The following is a 20,532-nucleotide window of genomic DNA, read 5'->3' as shown; positions in this document are numbered from 1 at the left end:
GTATTTTTATTCTTTATATCTCATCCTCAAAATCTTATCTTATTTTGTTATGAGAATCAACAGTATCTTATGGAACTATTATGCACGCTAGACTGGTAGAGTCCCTTGGGATGCTTAGTCATACGAATATTATAGCCCATGTCTTCAGTTTTCACAGCCTCACTCTTCTTAATTTTGTTGTTGTGAGGCTTCAGCTGCTGCGATTGTTTTGGTTCTGCAAAGTTCATTCCCTTGGAGATATTCTTAGGTTTGCTGAGATCAGCCATGCAGATCGATATATCAATCAATGCAATCGATCATAATAATAATAGTAATAATATTGTGATTGTGATCAATGAAAATGTTCAACTTGAAATACAATATTCTTGTTTTGGTGTGCTCTTCAAACTCCACAAAATGACTATATATAGAGAGCGGCTAGGGTTTTATGCATGAGTGACGTGGCATATAGTAGCAATTAACAGGGCAATTCTCCTTTGGCAAAATGTGCTTTAATTTGTATGTGTAACCTAACTTGCCAAATGAGATAAGTACCATAACTGGTTTGTTCCCTACTAAGTATTTATTCTGTAGCTCAATAGTACTATTAGAAATATAATGATTTATGTATTTTTTTATTAATTTAAAATTTTAAATAAAATAATTTTATGATATGATACAACATCAAAATTTTTATAATTTATAGATTTAGAATTTATTTTTATTTAAATAATAATAATAATATAAGATAAATAAATAAAAAAAAGCATATAAACTCTTAGAGATTACTTATAATAATTATACATAAAAAGTGAAATTATTTTATTAGTGATAATGTTAGAGAAATTAAAAAAAAACGGCCACAATTTATTTTATTTAATATTTATTAATTATAATAATAATTAATTAATTTTTATAATAATTAATAAATATTAAACAAAATAAATTATAATTATTTTTGTCTCATTTTCTTTGCTTATCAAGCATTTCCACTTTCCTGATTACCAATCATTGCATTGTTTTGAAACTACTACACAAAAGTCAAAACTCTTCCCTTCAAAAGGTTATGTCTTTTAATTTGCACCACTTCATTATCAAAAACCTCCCTATAAATATAATTAATAATTCTTCATATATAGCTCCACATTCCATAACCATTTCAAGAACTAGAAAGATGGCAGAAAAAGAAACCGACAAAATTTCTTCATTACCCGAAGAGCTTCTTCTCAACATTGTTTCCTCGCTTCCTTTCAAAGAAACAGCGAAAACATGTATCCTCTCCAAGAAGTGGTTGAAGATGTGGCAATCTACCAACACAGTGAAGAACAACCAACTCGAATGCAAGAACGTAGAAGCTTATGGAGCCCTTGAAGCACTGCAAAGGAAGACTTTCAAGAACTTCATCAAGATCTGGATCACATTACATAAAAACCACCGTCTCCACGATAAATTCACCCTCAGGGTTTCTCCTCCTTCGAACTGCGGTGACATCGTTGGAGCCTACGTCGATTTCGCCGTAGAGGATGGCGTGAAAGATTTGGAACTCGATTTCGCCGAGGCGCAGTGGGAGGACGAACATCCTGAAGAGAATATCCACGATGCCTCAGTTGAATTTCCGAGACACCTTTACGAGAACAAGAAACTGCACCAGAAGCTCGAGAGTTTGAAACTGCACTCGTGCAGTTTCGCGCCTGCAAATTTCGCCAAGTTTGTGGCACTGAAAGATGTGACTCTTGCTTGGATTCCGTTGCAACTGGAATCGATTAGGACGCTGTTATCGACGTGCAAGTGGATCGAGAGTTTGAGCCTGAAGAAATGTTGGGATATTGAATCCTTTGATGTAAAGAAATTGGAACTGAAGAAGTTGGTGATTGATAGGTGCATAATTGGAACGGATTATATTGGTTTTGAGGCGCCAAATTTGAAGGTTTTCAAGTACTGTGGTTCAGTGCCGCCGGTGTCTGAAGTGAAGGTAGAAGCTGGTACCATAGAGGAGGCAGATCTTGATTTAAGCCCCATGGATGAGTTCTTTGAATGTGGCAACGAACTTCAGAATTTTCTTCAAGATTTCTTTGCGGTCAATGTTCTTACAGTTTGCAGCGTGATTCTTCAGGTACTTCGTATATGTGTGTTATTGCAACGGTTTCTTTGGTTTTGGGAATAGTAATAGTTAGAAATGGTAGAATGTAAGACTATATTTCATTACTAGATTTCTAGCTTTTTATTTAAGTATATATATACTAATACTAATATAGTAACTAAAACGTTTTTTGTAATTTTATTAATTTGTTAATGAATGAAAGGTGATTCCTTCGGGAGATGAACCGGTGAGGCTACCAGGGGGTTTGAGGGTGAGACACTTGAAGATGAAAATCCAAATGCATCCCCAAGAATTTTGCGGATTCCTTTGGTTTCTCAACAGTTGTCCTAGGTTGACCAAAGTTACAATAGACCTTGACCACTGCAATATCCTCTCCGTGAGTCAATTCAAGTCAAATGCTTTTCATTTTAATTATAGGATTTAGCTATTTTGAAAAGCACGTTTTATGAAATATAATAATAACATGTTTTTAATTTCTGATATTTTTAATTTATTGTAATAAAAAATTTTATTTTTCAATATTTTTAATAAAGTTTTTATAATATTTTTACAATATGTTGTTACATATTAACAAGATTCTTAACTGTAAGCATATTATTAAAACTTGAATATAATAATAATAACTAATAATAATTTTTTGTGTTAGCAGGAATATGAAACCCCTTATGATGTGGATCTTAAGAATTTCTGGAAGAGGTTGCCAGTGCCAACTTGCTTCAGAAGAAGCCTCAGGGAAGTGGAAATGAATGGGTTTATCGCCACAAGCGACCAACTCTATGCATGCTCCTATTTCATCAGTGCGGCTTCAATTTTGACGAAGCTCAGCATCAATGTTTTGAATAACAAGAATGATGACCCTAACACGGTGGAGATGCGTCGTATTTTAGCATCGCAATTGCTCCGTATTCCAAAGGCTTCAAGAGTTTTGGCCATAATAATTCGTTGACTGTTATTATGGTTGGGAGAAAACTCTTTGTTAATAGATAATAGAGATGCAGAGGTATGTATATGGTTAAGGAGTGCACTGATAAATATGTCTGTACAGTAAAATTTCCCCTAATACCTACTGATGAATTGTAGATGTATCCTATGAAATTTTAATATAATATTTGGTAATTTGTGTTGTGATAAATATAAATTGATGTCCATTTAATATATTGTGACTTTTTTTACAATGTTAGAAAAATTTTTTCGATACAAAAATTTAGTTTTTTAGTAAAGACTAAATTTTATGAAGTTTGAAAAATGAATATTTTATACACGTATAAATAGTAATAAAATCTGAAGTATATGACACAACGATAATAAAGCACTTTTTTCTTTTTTTTACATGCTACGATAATTATATAAACACTCTTCTCTTTTTTATATATACATTACTACATATTAGTAATATATATATGAATCATTTCTATTATATTAAGATATTAATTGTGGTGAACATTAATACTAGATTTATTTATTTACATCTTTTTATTTTATATTTATTTTTTTTTATTTATTTATTTTACAACACGCTATCAGCACGAGATTCTGATCAAAATTTAGGAAGACTCAGGTAATAAATTTTTATTATGTCAAATTAAAGCTCTCTTATCTCGAATTTAATACTCTTGATATATTTGAAAACAACTACTTATCGTGGATACTAGATGGCGAAAAAATGCATTTCAGAAAGATAAAGCCAAAGTTATGATCTTCTTTCGTCGTCACATTGACGGAAGATTGAAAAATGAATATTTCCCACTAAAACATTCTACAGATATGTGGAAAAACCTTGAAAAAAGGTATAATCATAATCATAAAAAAAATAATGATATTTCCTCAAACCCGATATAAGTGGACACACTTACGTCTACAGAATTTTATATCCATAAATGAATACACAATTCAGCAATGTTTCGAATTACCTCATGAATAAAATTATGTGGAAAAAAGATAAATTATAATGACATATTAGAAAAAAACTTTCTCGGCCTTTTATGACTCGAATGTGCTCCTGCAACAACAGTATCGAGAAAAAGAATTTAAAAAATATTCTGAGATAATTTTTTGTCTTCTTGTTGCTGAATGCAACAATGAGTTGCTTTTAAAAAATCATGAAGCACGCCCAGCTGGCGTCGCCCCATTTTCTAAAGCAAATGCAGTAAATCATTACTTCAAAAGAGATAAATGGCAAGGTTTTGATAATAAGAAAAATTATGGAAGGAAGAAAAATTATATTCACAAGAAAGGATCTCACCAGAAAGTGGGATAAAGAAAAAAATAATGGACAAAATAAACCAACAGTGGATAAATATTTCCATTGTGGTGGAAAGGGCCATTGGTCACGTATCTGTCGTACCCCAAGACACTTAGTTGATCTTTATTAAGCATCTTTGAAAAAGAATGACAAAGGAAAGGAAACAAATTTTGTTTCAAATGATGTTGCTAAAAATTACACTACTCATTATGAAGTATTTGATTTCTTTGAGGATCTTGAAGAAAATATTGGTCATTTGCTCAATGATGAAAAAGTCTAATATGTGGATTTGTTAAGTACTCATGTAAATAAATAATGTAAGAAACTTCTTGTTAAATTTTATTTTCTACGTGTTTGGATTTTAAATATAGATAAGTATTGTTTTAGTCCCTAACGTTGAGGGTCAGAATCAAAACCATCCCCAACATAATTTTTTATTTAGAATCATCCTTAACATTTTTTTTCGTATTAAAATTGTCTTTTTTAACTTTTTCTGGACAAAAATACCCTCCACTACTATCAGCACCTTTACTTCCACCGCCACCAGCACCTTTACCTCCACCACCAAGAAAAACAACATCAATGAAATCAACATAAATTCAACAAATCAAGGAATCGAAAATTCAACAAATCAACACAAATTCAACAAATTCAACAATCAAATCAACACACAACAACATTAAAATCAAAAAACAACAAATCAAAATCAGAAGTAGAGGCAGTCACAGAAGCAGAGAAAGCAAAGGCAGTCATAGAATCAGAAAACTTATCATGCTCCTTGTGCAATGGATGTCTCGAATGCTCCTTGATTTTATTTCTGATTAAAAGCAAGAAAGCAAAAACAGAAGCAGAATCGAGAATCAGGAAACAAAAAGCAAGAAGTAGAAGCAGTAGAAGCAAAAAGCAAGAAGCAGAAGCAAGAAAGCAAGAAGCAAAAGCAAGAAGCAAAATCAGAAAAGTAAGAAAGCAGAAGCAAGATGCAGAAGCAGAACCAAAAAGCAAGAAGCAAGAAGCAAAAAGAGAGGGGGCGAGGTGCAGATGAAACGCAAGGCGGCAAGGCGAGGTGCAGCAACAAGGTCAACGGCGGCAGTGGCTCGCGTCTCCTCTCTCCCTCACGATTCCCAACGGCGACTCCAAGCTTCGCCGCTGCCGTCCCCCTCCCCCCTTCCCTTCTCCCCGTCCCCCTCTTCCCTTCCCCCCACCCCTACCCCGCGTCCTTTCCCTTTCCTTTCCTCCCCCCTCCCACACCATTCTTTTGTTTTATTTTTTTAAAAAAATTATAATTTTTTATTAATGTAGGGGTAGTTTAAGAATAAAATTAAAAATTTTATTAAAAAGAACGATTTTAATACGAAAAAAATCGTTAAGGATGATTCTAAATAAAAAATTATGTTAGGGACAGTTTCGATTCTGACCCTCAATGTTAGGGACTAAAACAATACTTATCCCTTTTAAATATGATGTATATAAATAATGTTTAATAAAATAGTAATGTTTATATTTATGAATTTCAAAATTATTAAAATAATTTTACTGCACATATACTTTTATTCATTTTATTATTATTATTATTTGTTTTTGAAAAAAATGACAAGGACATATAATGAAGATATTTGCCTTGCGAATAGGTGCAAGTTCGCATACTATTCTCAAAAATAATATATATTTTTACACATCTTATACCAAAAGAAGAATATGTTAATACTATTATTGGCTCATGCAATATGATAGAAGGCTCTGGAAGAATTATAATTTTGTTTCCCAAATGAACAAAATTCATAATAAATAATGTACTATTGTCTACCAAGTCTCTAAAGAACTTGTTGAGTTTTAAAGATATTTGCCAAAATGGATATCATATTGAAACAATGAATGAGGAACATCATGAGTATTTATATATCACAACTCATGATTCAAATAAAAAGACTATATTAAAAAAGTTACGCTCACTTTCATCTGGGTTATATTATACTAAAATGAGTGCAATTGAATTACATGCCATTGTAAACCTGCAAAAGTTTACTAACCTACATGAATTTAAAATTTGGCATGATCGATTGGGTCATTCAGGAACAACTATGATGCGAAAAATTATTGAAAACTCCCATGAACATTCACTAAAGAACCAGAAGATTTTTAAATTTAGTAAATTTTGTTGTGCTGTATGTTCTCAAGGAAAGCTAACTTTAAGGCCATCACCAGTAAAGTTTAGATTTGAGTCTCCTAAATTCCTAGAAAGAAATCAAGGCGATATATGTGGACCTATTAATCCACCATGTGGATCTTTTAGATATTTTATGGTCCTAATAGATGCATATTTGAGATGGTCACATGTGTGCTTATTGTCTTCTCGCAACTTGGCGTTTACGAGATTACTTGCGCAAATTATTCGATTAAAAGCACATTTCCCAAAAAATCCAATCAAAGTAATTCTTCTTCACCCATGATCTTCAAAATCAATGAACAATTGATATCCAATAGATCCGCTCAAGTGATAATCTGGCAGATTTATTTACAAAATCACTTCCAAAATCCTCCTTTAAAAAATTGGTACATCAGATTGGGATGCGCCAATTTCAAGATATAAAATAATGTTGGCAAAGAGGGGAGACTATACTCTTTTTTCTTTGGTCAGGTTTTTCTCCCTAATAAATTTTTTTACAAGATTTTTAATGAGACAGTCCTCATCACAAATGATATTGTACTATTTTTTCTTTACTAAAATTTTTTTTCATTGGGATTTTCTTTAGTAAGATTTGAATGAGACATAATCCTAAATGGACATCCAACGAAAAATGTTGTGATAAATATGAATGGAAGCCCATTTAATACATTGTGACTTTCTTCACAATGTTGGGCGGCTAACTTTTTTTAATAGAAAAAATTAGTTCCTCAAAAAATACTAAATTTTATGAAATTTGAAAAATAAATATTTTGTACTTATATAAATAATAGTAAAATCTGAAACATATCACACAATAATAACAAAGCACTTTTCTTCTTCTTTACATGCTACCATAATATATAAACACTCTTCTCTCTCACTCTTTTATATATACGTTACTACATATATATATATATATATATATATATATATATATATATATATATATATATATCATTTCTATTATATTGAGATATTAATTGTGGTGGATATTATTAATACTAGATTTATTTATTTATATTTTTTTATTTTATATTTATTATTTATTTATTTATTTATTTTACACCAATTTGATTAGTAATGCAACATTATTATTGAATATAGTAGTTAGTTTCACAAAATTACTTGATCTTAATATTTTTTCGAATATGCAGATACTATTTGAAAGAAGAAGTATTTAAGAATGCAACTTAATTATATTTGGTATTAAACGAAATTTAATTTTAATCTATTATTAATATAAAGTAATTTTATTGATGAATCCAATTAATAATTTATCTTTAAAAAAATTATTATTTTTATTGAATGTATAAATAATTATCCAAGAATATAAATATAATAAGTATATGATTGTATAAAATATTTTACATTGATAATACATTAAACTTAAAAACTCATCATTGAGCATGTATTTTGATAAGATGGGGCGAAAACATATTTATTTGATAATAAATTGATAACTGTTGTCTAATTATATTTTCTCTTAAATAAAATAGTATGACTAAAAATAAAAATATTCTCTGATACAGTTTTATATTTTAGTCAAATGTATGTGGTTTAATATTTTTAATTTTGTTAATATATAAAATTATTCATGGGTTTTATTTTATTAGTTTAATTTTTTAATTTATTTTATGATATATTATTAGAGTTTTATGATTAAAAAATTTATAATTTAATCTTTGTTAAATTCTAAAATAATTTTAATAATAAAAAACACGTGAATAATTAGTACACATAATCAAGGTGCACATACAAATAAAACTTTATTGAGGTTGAATAAAACTTGGCGAAGTAATAAAAATAATTTTTCTTAAATGGTTGATAAGAGTGATAAACTGATAATATAGAGTTGAGCATGTGGGAAATTAGATAAAATGGGGAATAAATATTTAATCCGGTTCTTGTCTATTTTTTAGAAGGATAAAGCGATTTTTGTCTAGAAAAAAAGTACTTTTTGATCTCTATCTTTATATTTCATGAGCCATGACGGTCCTTCTGTGCCTTTCGACATTAAAACCAAACAGAATAAATATACGTATCACTTAAAGGTAATAAGTTGGCTGTCAGGTGTCTATTAAATGTCAAGTTGTCAATTTAAAAATGGACAGAGGTCGATCTGCCTCTACCTCCCAAACAAAAACGCTATTATTTTAAGTGGGATGAGAGGTTCAAATGCTGCGCTCCTTCACTATATACTTTGAAAATGCATCAATGTGTTCGACTATAAACCCTAGGACGGCATGGTTGATAGTAAAGAACGTGGGTCGACATCAAATCGGTGAAGTGGGAGAGTTGAAAACGAATCAGGTTGGAGTTTGAAAGTTACTGGGAGTGTGGAATCAAGGTGGAAGAAAAAGAGGGTTGTCCCAGAATGTAATTGTAAAATTTATGCAATTTTGTTCATGTTCGAAACCGATATAAACCCAAATAGACTATTCTTTCGATGCTCATACTTTAAGGTAGGTTTATTAACAATTAAAATTTTGTTCACTTTGTTTTTCATTGATGCTCATATTTCAAGGTAGGTTTATCAAGAATTAAAATTATGTTCACTTTATTTTCTATTAGATTTATAATAAAAAATATTATTTTATAGACTCCAACACTTCATTGCAAATACTTTTGTTGGCTTGATGATTATGTTGCATCATTCAATGAGGATGTTGCAAATGAAGACTCTTTTATTCGGAGGTTTGAAGCTGAATCAGAATCATAAAGAAGGTCATTCTTTTGCAGATGATAACAAAGTTAGGAAGTTAGAGGAAAGATTAGTTGGCTTAAAAATTCATTTGAAGAAAATTAGATTGAATTTTAGTCAAATTAGATGCACTAGTGTTGGATGTGTTATGTTAGCATTTGTTGTTGGAATTGTAGTTGAAAACTTGTTTAGTGGTGTAGTTTAGAGAGATCAAATGTTGCTTGTGGAGTATTGTGAAACATGGTGATCATGGTTGTTAAGTTGTTTAGACTATGACATTTGTTGCTATTGATCACTTTTAATGCATGAATATAAATATAATTAAACTACTTTTTTTTATATGTTTGTTTATTCAATTTTAAAGAATGCAGTAGTATACATAATTTTGTAATAAAATAAGGCATTATAAATTTGTTGAATAAAGTAAGAAGCCATCGGCTGAAAGTTGAAATTTAACACATGATACCATAATAATAGAATAAGGGAATCATCATTACAGCCCTTACTAATATAGTTACTCAAAAGAGTATTCAATTAACTATACCCACTTAAAATGATAGCGTTTTTGTTTGGGAGGCAGGGAGAGATCGACTCCTGTCTATTTTTAAATTGACAGGTTGACACTTAATAGACACCTGACAGCCAATTCATCACACTTAAGTGACACATATACTTATTTCATTTGTTTTTAACGCCGAAAGGCATAGAAGGGCTGCCATGTCTTATGAAATATAGAAACAGGAGTCGGAACGTATTTTTTTTTAACAAGAATCGCGTTATCCTTCTTAAAAATGAATAGGGACTGGATTGAATATTTGCTCTAAAATAGGTGGAGTGATATGATATAAGGAGTAATTGAAAGCTTATCCAAAGAAAATGAGTTAGTGATGACCACCTAATTAAACCTTCAAAACCTTCCTATAAATATAACGATAATGCTAAGTAAAAAAGGGCTAAAATTTATGTTATTTAATATTTATTAATTGTCACAATAATTAATAAATATTAAATAAAACTGAGTTATGATTAATTTTTTTTGTTAACAAATATTTTCGTAAATCACTTTCTATATAATAATGGTCAAAAGCTACAAATTAAACAGATAGACCAATAAGAACGAAACGAACAATAATAATTAACGAATTACAATTAATTAACCAAATAATGAATAATCTTTGATCAACAATAACAATCTCTGCTGCTGCTGCTGCTGCAAGCTTATTCCCACTTCCACATGTGCATGTACCTTCAACAAAAATATTGAAAGGATGAATAATATTTAGTTATCATCTTCTTCACATCATGCTTAATAACAATGAGATAATAATATATGGGAAGTTCTATAATGGCATTAATTTTGGTGGTTAAAAATGGTATAAATTTGAATAACAAGTAAAATATTGACATATGGTAAAAAAATTAAATCTAAAATAAAAATGATTCTCTCTTTTGTAATTTTTTATGATTATTTTTATCAAAATAATTTTTTATAATTATTTTCATAATTATAAAAAATAATTTTAAAAAAATAACACCAAAATAATTTTATAATTATATTTATAATTATTATTTTATTATTATTTTATTATTTTTAATAAAATAATTTTTTTATAATTATTTTTACTAAAATAATTTTTTATAATTATTTTTATTTTTTAATTATTTTTAGTAATTTCTAAAAATAACACCAAAATTATTTTTTAATTATTTTTATTATTATTTTTGTTTTTAAAAAATAATTTTTTATAATGATTTTGTTTTGTAATTTTGAAAAACTAATACCAAAATGATATTTTTTCTCTTGGTGTTAGTTTAAAAATAATCATAAAAAATTATAAGAGAAAGAATATTATTTTGGTTTTAGTTTTCCAAAATTACAAAAAGAAAAAATAATTATAAAAAAATTTATTTTGATAAAAAATAATAATAAAAATAATTAAAAAATAATTTTGATATTATTTTTAGAAATTATTAAAAATAATAATAATAAAAATAATTATAAGAAATTATTTTTTAAAAATAAAAATAATAATAAAATAATAATTAAAAATATAATTAAAATTTTATTTTAATATTTTTTTAAATTATTTTTATAATTATAAAAAAATTATAAAAAATTATTTTGATAAAAGTAATTATAAGAAATTATAAGAAAGAGAGAATCATTTTAATTTTAGATTTATTTTTTTATCATGTGTCAATATTTTATTTGTTGGTCAAATTTATACCACTCTTAGCCACCAAAACCAATATCACCATAGAACTTCCCATAATATATATACTTTAAGTACCTGTTTTGTTTCCTAGTGATCATGTGGGTTTTGTGGTCATCTTAGTCGTATAGGCCAAGTCTTCAGTTTTCGCTGCTCTGTTGTTGCTGCTGCTGCTGCCGCCGCCGCTGCGAGACTGCTGGTTGCTGCTGCGGGACTGCCGGGGTGGATCGCGCAGGGATATGACCTGGTCCACATTTTCGGGTTTAGTTTGTCGATTCATTGTGAGAAATGTAATGTAATGTAATTAGTAAAATGTTGTGATCAATGGACTAATTAAAACTGTATTTGTTTTTGTGTATTTGATCTGCCATTTCGTATTTATAGACGTTTTTGATGCATGCATGTGTACATTAGGGTACATTTACATGTATGATATATATGAGCGTGTCAACATTTGTAAACTTTGCATGAAATTTAACTTGTAAAAACATTATATTTTGATATTGTTGTATTCTTATATTAATTGTATAGTTCAAGTGCGTTGTTGGGAATTTTCCTTAGCTTTCTTGAGAAAACTAAAATAATTAAGGAAACTCATGGTAGCTAAGAGAGGCGTGTACGGTCATTACTTTTATTTTTTATTTTTTTGTTGAAAGAGATTACTGTTTCTTCATGCTGATGAGCATTGCATGAGAAATGCTACTGCATTTCGACGGAACTGCAGAGAAATGCATGGAATACACTTCTTTTTTTTTTTTATAAGAAACTCAATGACAATATATAATAACTGTAAAAGAAACGGTGGTGAGTAATTTGTACAAGAATTTCAGTGTCATTTGCACGAAAAATACAGTATGAAGATTAAGTACGAGAGGATCCACTCCCGTGCGCCTGCGTGTTTGAAGTTGGAAGGGCGAATTGTGAAGATATTTACAGTAACGTGTATGTAGAATGAGTAGTTGGACATGAATTAAAAAAGATAGATGAATAGTCAACATTATTTATTAAATTATGGAAAAGTATAGGTAAACAATGAAAATATTAAATAATGTAAATAATAGATATATCGGATGTTCATTTTACTAGTGTACGGATGGTTATTTTAATATTAAAATTTAGAGGATTAATTTGGAGGTATAGTGTGTTTTTATTTGATTGGTGATTGTTCATTTTGTTCAACAAAGTTATTGTCCCCCTAGCATTCCCCTTAAATTATTGCTATTGTTATATTTTCTTTGATTCTTCTATAATTCTGTTACTTATTTCTGGGGTCCGGCCCGGCCATATTAATAGTTAAATTGAAGCGGTATGCAGTCGGATCATAACAATAGAAAGTGTATTGCAGATTTTTTGACGGTGTATTGCAATGTAATTCTTCAACAATTTGACTGGGTATAGGTTTTTAGAAGATAATTTATCCCTTTTTAAAAAAAAAAAATTGCTGGTACAAATACAATATTTTATCATTTTTTTCAAATAAGACAAAAAAAATACTTGACAATAATATTTATTGACAGAAAAAAAATCGAGATATTCACTCCCCTTCGTTTCCTGCCTTGGCCTTGGACGGTGGCTGCCAATGCTTGGTTTAATCAAACCAGTGACTTGTATTATGTCTATTAATTCACTATTTTGTTTAAAAATAACAAAATATTATATAAATCTATATATAAACGATATTTTAGAAAAAATGGTACCATCAGGTGATAACTTTAAGAAACACAATCATTTAATATTTTTTTTATCATATAATCAATTTATCTTTTTAAACTCAATGAGTATAATCAATTTATCTTTTTAATCAATTTATCATATAATTAATTTTTTATCATAATATTTAGACTATTAAATAGTTTTAGTAATAAAATATATTTTTAAAATGTTTTAATAATTATTAAATAATTTTTATTTAATTTTAATTATAAATTAATTTTTTATATATTATTTAATTATAAAATTTATTCTCTATTTTATAAATTATTATTTTATTATTCATCGTTTATGCTTATTAACAATTAAAAATAACAACGAAATAAATTTTTTATTAATCGTGATGTCTATACATATTTTGACAATATGAATCAACGAATTTTTCTCTTGATAAAAATAAAAAAATCGTGTTTGTTGTTAATTCAATTTATTTATTTGACATCAATTCATTGATAAGAAACGAGTGGTGTAAAAAAAACGATTAAAAGTATAACATAGTCGATTAAACTGCACACTAGAATATAAATTTTTTCGTATTCAATAGATTGAAAATACAACACAATCAATTGAATTTTGTATGATAATATGGATTTTTTCTTATTCAATCGATTAAAAGTGTAACACAATCGATTGAATTGGGCAATTGAAAGTATAACACAATCAATTGAATTTTGCACGGAAATATAAATTTTTTTATTCAATTAATTAAAAGGATAACACAATCGATTGAATTGAGTATTGCGCTATATATTATGCCTTCCTTTTTTTGAACAGCCTTCTTTTTTTGAACAAAAGCTCCCATTTTTACATGACTTTTTTCTCTCTCTAAAACTAAAAAATTTCTCTCTTCATAGTATGTGTTATTATATCTTTAGAGACATGTGAATTAATATGTACAAATAAACGAAGTTTAAAAAACATTTTGTTAGCATTACTAATGTATTAATAACACGTACGATAAAAATTTTTGTCATTATCAAACTAGATGTCCGAGTGATAGATTGTGCGATCTCAACAGAAATTATCATTAGACACCAGTGTTCATTCTCTTAAATGAGAACATATATATAAACCATAAAATTGTAATATGAATGTTATATATATTGTTAAGGAAAAATTATATATACCAAAGAATAGACAAAAAAAAAAACTTACAAATTTTAAATTAGTAGTGGGTTGCATAAATTTATAATTTATAAATATAGTATTGCATCTTGTTTAAATCTATCTTGCTGGAGACATTTACCTACAAACACTAATAGACTTATATAACTGTTAGATATTAATTGGCATCTATTTTTTTTATTGAAGATAAAATTTTAAAGATAAAATAGATAAATAATAAAATAATAATTTATAAAATAAAAAATAAATTTTATAATTAAATAATATATAAAAAATTAATTTATAATTAAATTAAATAAAAATTATTTAATAATTATTAAAAACTTAAAAAATATATTTTATTGTTAGGACTATTTAATAGTCCAAAGGTTGTTGGATCATCAAATTCCTTGCGCATAAAAACATGTGAAAGCTAAGATAAAATTAAAGAACTTTTGACAAATTCTTATTTAATAATTAATATGTTAAATTGAGGGAAAAAAAACCAAAAAGTTTTACTCAATGTCAAATAAACTATATCAAAATAATACATGTTAGTCACCAAAAAGAGTCCAGAGAGTCACCAAAAAAATAATACATGTTAAAACAATTTCATGACTCAAGAATCTACCAGACATAATGAATCCTTAGGGCTTATTTGATCTATTTTTATTTCTTTCTTTTATTTTTAATACTTTTAAATTTTATAATTTTGTGAAAAATGAAAATTTAAGAGATAATTTGGGATAATAGAAAGGAGTTCTTTACTGAAAAGTAAATGTTATAACTAAATTTTTAAAATAGTGTGAAAATTGTATATAATGTGCATATTTTTTTATTGTAAAAAAAATCTTAACTCTTTAACTATAACAAAAACCGAGAGGTATTTACTTTTACTATTTTTTTTAACGTAAAAATGCAAGGCATTTAACGCTAACGTTTGCATGAAAAAATAGTATCAGTTACAGAAAAAACCATATATAAACTAGGGATTTAAGTGAAAAATTACTGACTCGAAAAATTAACTCAAAAGAGAGAACTACCAAGCAATTATAAAGATTGTAGTCATAAAAACTTAATTACCCACAGCCATATCCCGAAGCCTAAATACGACGGGACTTGTAATAATTGTTGCACAAACACAAATTGACCGGGGTTTGAGAAAAACCAGAACCTGAGAACCATTTGATGAAATTATGCAAATAACATCGCCAAACTCCACCCAAATAATGTTTCGGGTTCCGTAGTTGTACAACCGCAATTTTGTCGCATACAAATTGGGAGAGCTACCTAATGGAAGAAAGTGAAGGCTACATCTATTCAGTGAAGTATTTGACTGCCATAATCAGCATTAAACTTTTCATATTTATGGGCATGCAGGTGAGCAGATGGCCTTGTGTTTTTCAATGCTGCTTCTATATCTTCATACCTGATTGGCCCAACTTTTGGCAACTCTGCAACACAATTAATGCGAATTGCAAATGTCAACATTGAAGGAACAGCACTACCAGGAGTAACCAGTGCATGTAGATTGTGCAAACTGACATACCTTCTTCCGGTACCACCTCTTGTCTCTGTTCAAGTTGAGACATTAGGCGTCTCAAAGGCTGCATCGCTGTCTCTTTGCAGAGTAACCGGATATCTGACCCTGAATATCCTTCGGTCCGCTCCACTAGCAAATCATAGGGGATCTCTTCCTCATCAGGCTGCGGAGGAAGGAGTTCCTCGAACATGGATCTTCTTGCTTCTGGTTCTGGGAGTGGTACAAGGATCTTTCCAATATGGTCAAAGGAAAACCATTAGAGAGGATAAATTGCATGATCAGACTGCTTAGGAGGTATCATGTGAATATGACTTGGACAAAGATATATTTTCTACCCTAAAAGGAAAGAACAGTCAGTGTGCTGATCAAAAGAGAGGATCTATGAAGTTGGTTACATTCTTGGTAATTCATGTGTGCCTCCCAAACATCTTAGGTTAATTTAAAAGAAGCCCAATTTATAGTGTGCTTCATGCATACTGAGCTTGCAAATGCAGCTCTACTTGGCTGGCAATGCATCTCCAGATGGAGTAAAATTAATATATTAACCAAGACAGAATGTCAATTTGTTTAAAGAATAAAATGTTCAAATTTTGGTAGTGAACAATGAACTATTATATGTTGAAAGGATACTCGCTTCTCAAGACGGCGGAGCATAGCTGCATCCAATTCCCAGGGAAGATTTGTTGCCGCCAAAACAAAAACAAGCTCATCAGTCTTGGCCAAACCGTCCATCTGCAATCTAATGCAAATGATCAATATTTGAGAGAGCACAACAGAATACACGTCACTTCATTGTAAATTGATAAAGGAGCTGTAAGGTGCTGCAAGGGAACTAAAGGAATTGTACGTTGTGTAGTATAAATACAGAACTATAAATACAGTGAGATAATGTGAGTGAAAATTTCAAGAGGTAGTGATCTGATCGGATCACGGGTTAGTGCAATATTCAGTTTCCTCAATAAGAGTAAAGTATTACCTATCTTTCTTAGTCCGGTAAAATAATGGTCAAATGAATCTCAGTCACACTAGCTAGTTAAAGGGTGAAATGAACAATAAAAAACATATTCAGTAAAATTTCCTCAAACTTAGTCCAGGTAATTGTCCCCACAACATATACAATGTGGATCCACCTCTATATAACAGTCATATTTTGGATGGTAAACACTCTCAACAGTACATTCTCTTTTTGCTGACCAGATATAGGAGGCAAGAAACAAGTCCAATATATGCAATAACTTCGAATTCTATCATAGTTGATTTTATCCAAGGACAGCTAACATATAAAGTGTTTTCAATACAAATCATGTTATTATCATTAAGCTGGTGATTATGAAATTATATTTAGTTTAAGAAGAAAGCATCACCTGTATGAGTAGTTCAGTTTTTAGTCGTCTACTTGCTTCATGTTCACTGCGTGCTTCACCGCGTTGACTAATGATTGCATCAATTTCATCAAGAAATATGGTTGAGGGGGCATGGTGTCTTGCAAGCTCAAATAACACCTTTATCAACTTCTCGGAATCACCTGCAATCTAGAATAAATTCTGTAAATGTGCATGCCCAGTTGCCCACTGTATTATAAACTAAACAGAGAAGAACAAGGAGCACTTTGAAAGCTCTTTCTCTTCCTTACAAGATGAAGGCAATTTAATCCAAACAAAGGAGGAATCTAGGCATTCAAATGAAGCAATGTCATCTAAAATACAAGAATAATTCTAGATCCTCCTAAGGAATTCTCCTAACAGTCCTCATAATTGCCAAACAAGGAAAAATATTTGAATGCTTTGAAAATGTATTTAGTAACTTCAAAAAAAAAGTATGTTCTAAAAAAAAACATTTTGCTTGTTTTAGAAGGATTATTTGGAGGACATTGCAAAGCTCATAAAACAAATATATCCACACTCTTTCTTTCAATCCAAATCATCCCTAATATACCAAGTGGCCGTTTTGAGCTCCTGGCACTCTGAATATGATATATGATGTGAGTGCCTGTGTGTACATATTTGGCTAAGTAACAGAGGATGACAGCAGTACCATGTCTTTTCTGAACCAAATAGGATATGAGATTAATTAACAAGATCCAGGCCACTTGTTGCATCATACTATTTCATCAACAATAGTTAGTTGCATCACCTTGTGGAAAAGATTAGTCTATCTTCTTGTTCGGGGAAACAGAATTGCAGTATTATTCTTTGCAACCAAAATATTTAAATCACTTTCTTGAGAAAATGAACACTGCAGACTTATAAGTTTTACATAAACGAAAATACAAAAGAAAAATAAGTACTTTGGAAACAAGGGGGAAAAAGAGTTATGAGTAACATGCCTCGCCATTTGCTGACAACAGATGATGCTGAAATATTAAAAAATGTAGTCTGGCACTCTGTTGCAACAGCCTTTGCAAGCATTGTCTGCATCATTCAAATTAAAGTTATATAACTTTCAACAATTTAAATAAAACATGGATATCCAGAAAAAGCTGTATTTTTATGTCGAAAGAATTTAGTTTAGTTTGAGAGTAAGATTTTATTTCACTGAAAAACAACAATCTCTTGCAATGTTAGTAGACATTGAGGATGAAATCCCTATACAATTTAGGGGAAATATTAATACAAACCTTTCCTGTCCCTGGTGGGCCAAAAAGGAGAATGCCTTTCCATGGAGATAACAGACCAGTAAAGTACCTAGACAAAATGAGAAAGATCAGTGTGACTACGAGAAGTTTTCACCTCATATGTCCAGTAAATGATCTACAACATCCATATTCAAGAGTATTTTAACATGCAATGAGACCAACCGTTATCAAGTTATATAACCAATATTAGGCAAAGTAAGTCTTAAATAGCGAAACCTACTTGGGATACTTAATTGGCATCACAACAGCCTCTTTTAGCAAAAGTTTGGCATTCCCTAACCCCTTGATGCTTTCCCACTTCACATTTGGACTCCCACGAATTATATCCCTGCCAATAGTATGATGTGGAATAATAAAGATAAAGATAAAACGAAAGAATCACACATGAAATCCTTGATCCAAGCACAATGTATCGGTTCCATATGACCATCAGTTGTATAAATGTTTGTGAAAGATTAGGAGAAAATTTACCTACTTAAGCTCTCTGCTAAAGCACGCATCTCTGCAGATTCAAAAGGTGGAAGCAAAGACTTTTGCCTGAAAATGTTCAGGATAATTAATTATCAGTAGTTTAGAGAATGAAAATTTTTTCAATCTACCATAACATCACTCAAAGTCAGAGCTTAGCAACAATCCAATTAATTTGCTGCTCAATTAATTACGGACAACAACCTACATGTTTGTGATACATAGGATTCCAATAAACTGCTCTAATTAGTGTAGAATACACCAGTGACATCTTTGTTAATAAGATTTAATGTTTCATTTTATAAATAACAGAAAAACTAGAAAGACTTCACACTACTATCAATTACCCAAGCAATCAATTTCAACCAATAATTCATAAAATAGATTCAAGCATTGAAAATGATGACTTCAACAATTATAAGAGATGCAATTAATATCCAATCATAACACGATTCACGACTCGAGCATGCCAATACCATTCCTTCTTTTTTTCTCTCTACACGATTAATCCATACAGAAAAATAGAAGTGCTGAATTCTTTTGGAAAATAATACAAAGTGATGAGTCAAAAAACCATACGGCCTTTCGTCCCCATGGTTTGGTGAAAAGCCATTTGTCTGCGCAGGATTCTGCCCCTGAAACACATAAAAATGAAGCACGGATGAGTCAAATTTGAAGCATTGATGAAGGGTTCACGTGAAAAATCTGATGTATCAGACATAGGAACCTGGCTCTGAAACTGCTCAAAGATTGTCATATCAGATGATCTTTTAGCTTGCAGATTGCCGTTGGATGCATGGTTCAATGAGTTTCCATTACCAACAGCTTTATCAGCAGCCTCACCATTCTCCACCACTTTCTTCCTCCCAAACATCGCATCATAATTCAATTTGAAGTCCTATAATAATAATAAATAAAAAAGACAAGAGAGAGAGAGAGAGAGAGAGAGAGAGAGATGAAAAATTGTAAAACCCTCGGCACAAATACACTATCCACCAGATCAAGATTCAAAAGCACAACCAACGAAATTTCAGACAGAAAATTACACAACAGACAGTAAATGCCTTCTCAAATAGAAATAAATTTTCCTAGAAAGTTTGCAAGCTAGTTAGAACACTAAACGACGGAAAATGGATCCAATCTAGTAGAACAGCTCAACTAGCACGACGAGAAAACGGAAGAAAAAAACAACCGATTAACAAAAACACATCAAACCGATCCTACTTCTACAACTGCATGACAATGCAATTGAAAGCATCGCAACAAATCGTCCGAGTAGGTTGATCGGGGGAAGTGCAGTCCAAGGGTTCGTAGCGCCAAAAAGGGAAAAAAGCAGCAAAATAAATTGAGAATTGCGCATGGTTTTAGCGTTGAAGATCTTCTGAGGAAACAAACAAACAGAGATGGAGAGAGAGAGACTGAGACCTGGAAGGACCAGCGAGTGGGCATTGGTTCATCGGCCATGTAAGAGAGAGAGAGTTGAAGCGAAAAGCGGTTTCTCTCTCTAGAAGTTCCGTGGCCAGCTACACCAAGAGTATAGTATGCAAAGCAACAGCTTCTGACTCTGGAAAGAGTGATGAGCGAGGACAACCAACAAAAAATGAAAGGGATACTCTTTCTACTTTCTACTGAGTTGGAGATACTCAGTCACGTGCTGCCACCACGTCTCTAC

General features: G+C 30.2%; 2 protein-coding genes across 2 annotated transcripts; one reads left to right on the top strand and one right to left on the bottom strand.

Annotated features, from left to right (window-relative positions):
* The first annotated feature begins 1,129 nt into the window (after positions 1 to 1,129).
* LOC148572688 (putative F-box protein At3g29830) lies at positions 1,130 to 3,026 on the top strand. The gene is made up of 3 exons (XM_088506561.1): positions 1,130 to 2,092; positions 2,283 to 2,456; positions 2,730 to 3,026. The coding sequence occupies exons 1-3, from the start codon at positions 1,154 to 1,156 to the stop codon at positions 3,024 to 3,026; spliced, it is 1,410 nt and encodes a 469-aa protein (XP_088362687.1). The 5' UTR covers positions 1,130 to 1,153.
* A 12,250-nt stretch (positions 3,027 to 15,276) lies between these two features.
* On the bottom strand, positions 15,277 to 20,532 carry CCP1 (P-loop containing nucleoside triphosphate hydrolases superfamily protein). The gene is made up of 11 exons (XM_016334973.3): positions 20,286 to 20,532; positions 19,588 to 19,758; positions 19,440 to 19,495; positions 18,864 to 18,929; positions 18,613 to 18,720; positions 18,375 to 18,441; positions 18,084 to 18,168; positions 17,122 to 17,282; positions 16,388 to 16,489; positions 15,764 to 15,986; positions 15,277 to 15,668 (listed from the first exon to the last, which is right to left on the bottom strand). Exons 1-11 carry the CDS (start codon positions 20,322 to 20,324, stop codon positions 15,535 to 15,537), a joined length of 1,212 nt encoding a protein of 403 aa, XP_016190459.1. The 5' UTR covers positions 20,325 to 20,532; the 3' UTR covers positions 15,277 to 15,534.

Source organism: Arachis ipaensis, chromosome B3 (assembly GCF_059453495.1).
Source record: "Arachis ipaensis isolate K30076 ecotype BB chromosome B3, ASM5945349v1, whole genome shotgun sequence".
NCBI classification, from domain to species: Eukaryota; Viridiplantae; Streptophyta; class Magnoliopsida; order Fabales; family Fabaceae; genus Arachis; species Arachis ipaensis.
The sequence above is the reverse complement of the archived record's forward strand: the minus strand, read 5'-3'. Positions and strand labels throughout refer to the sequence as shown.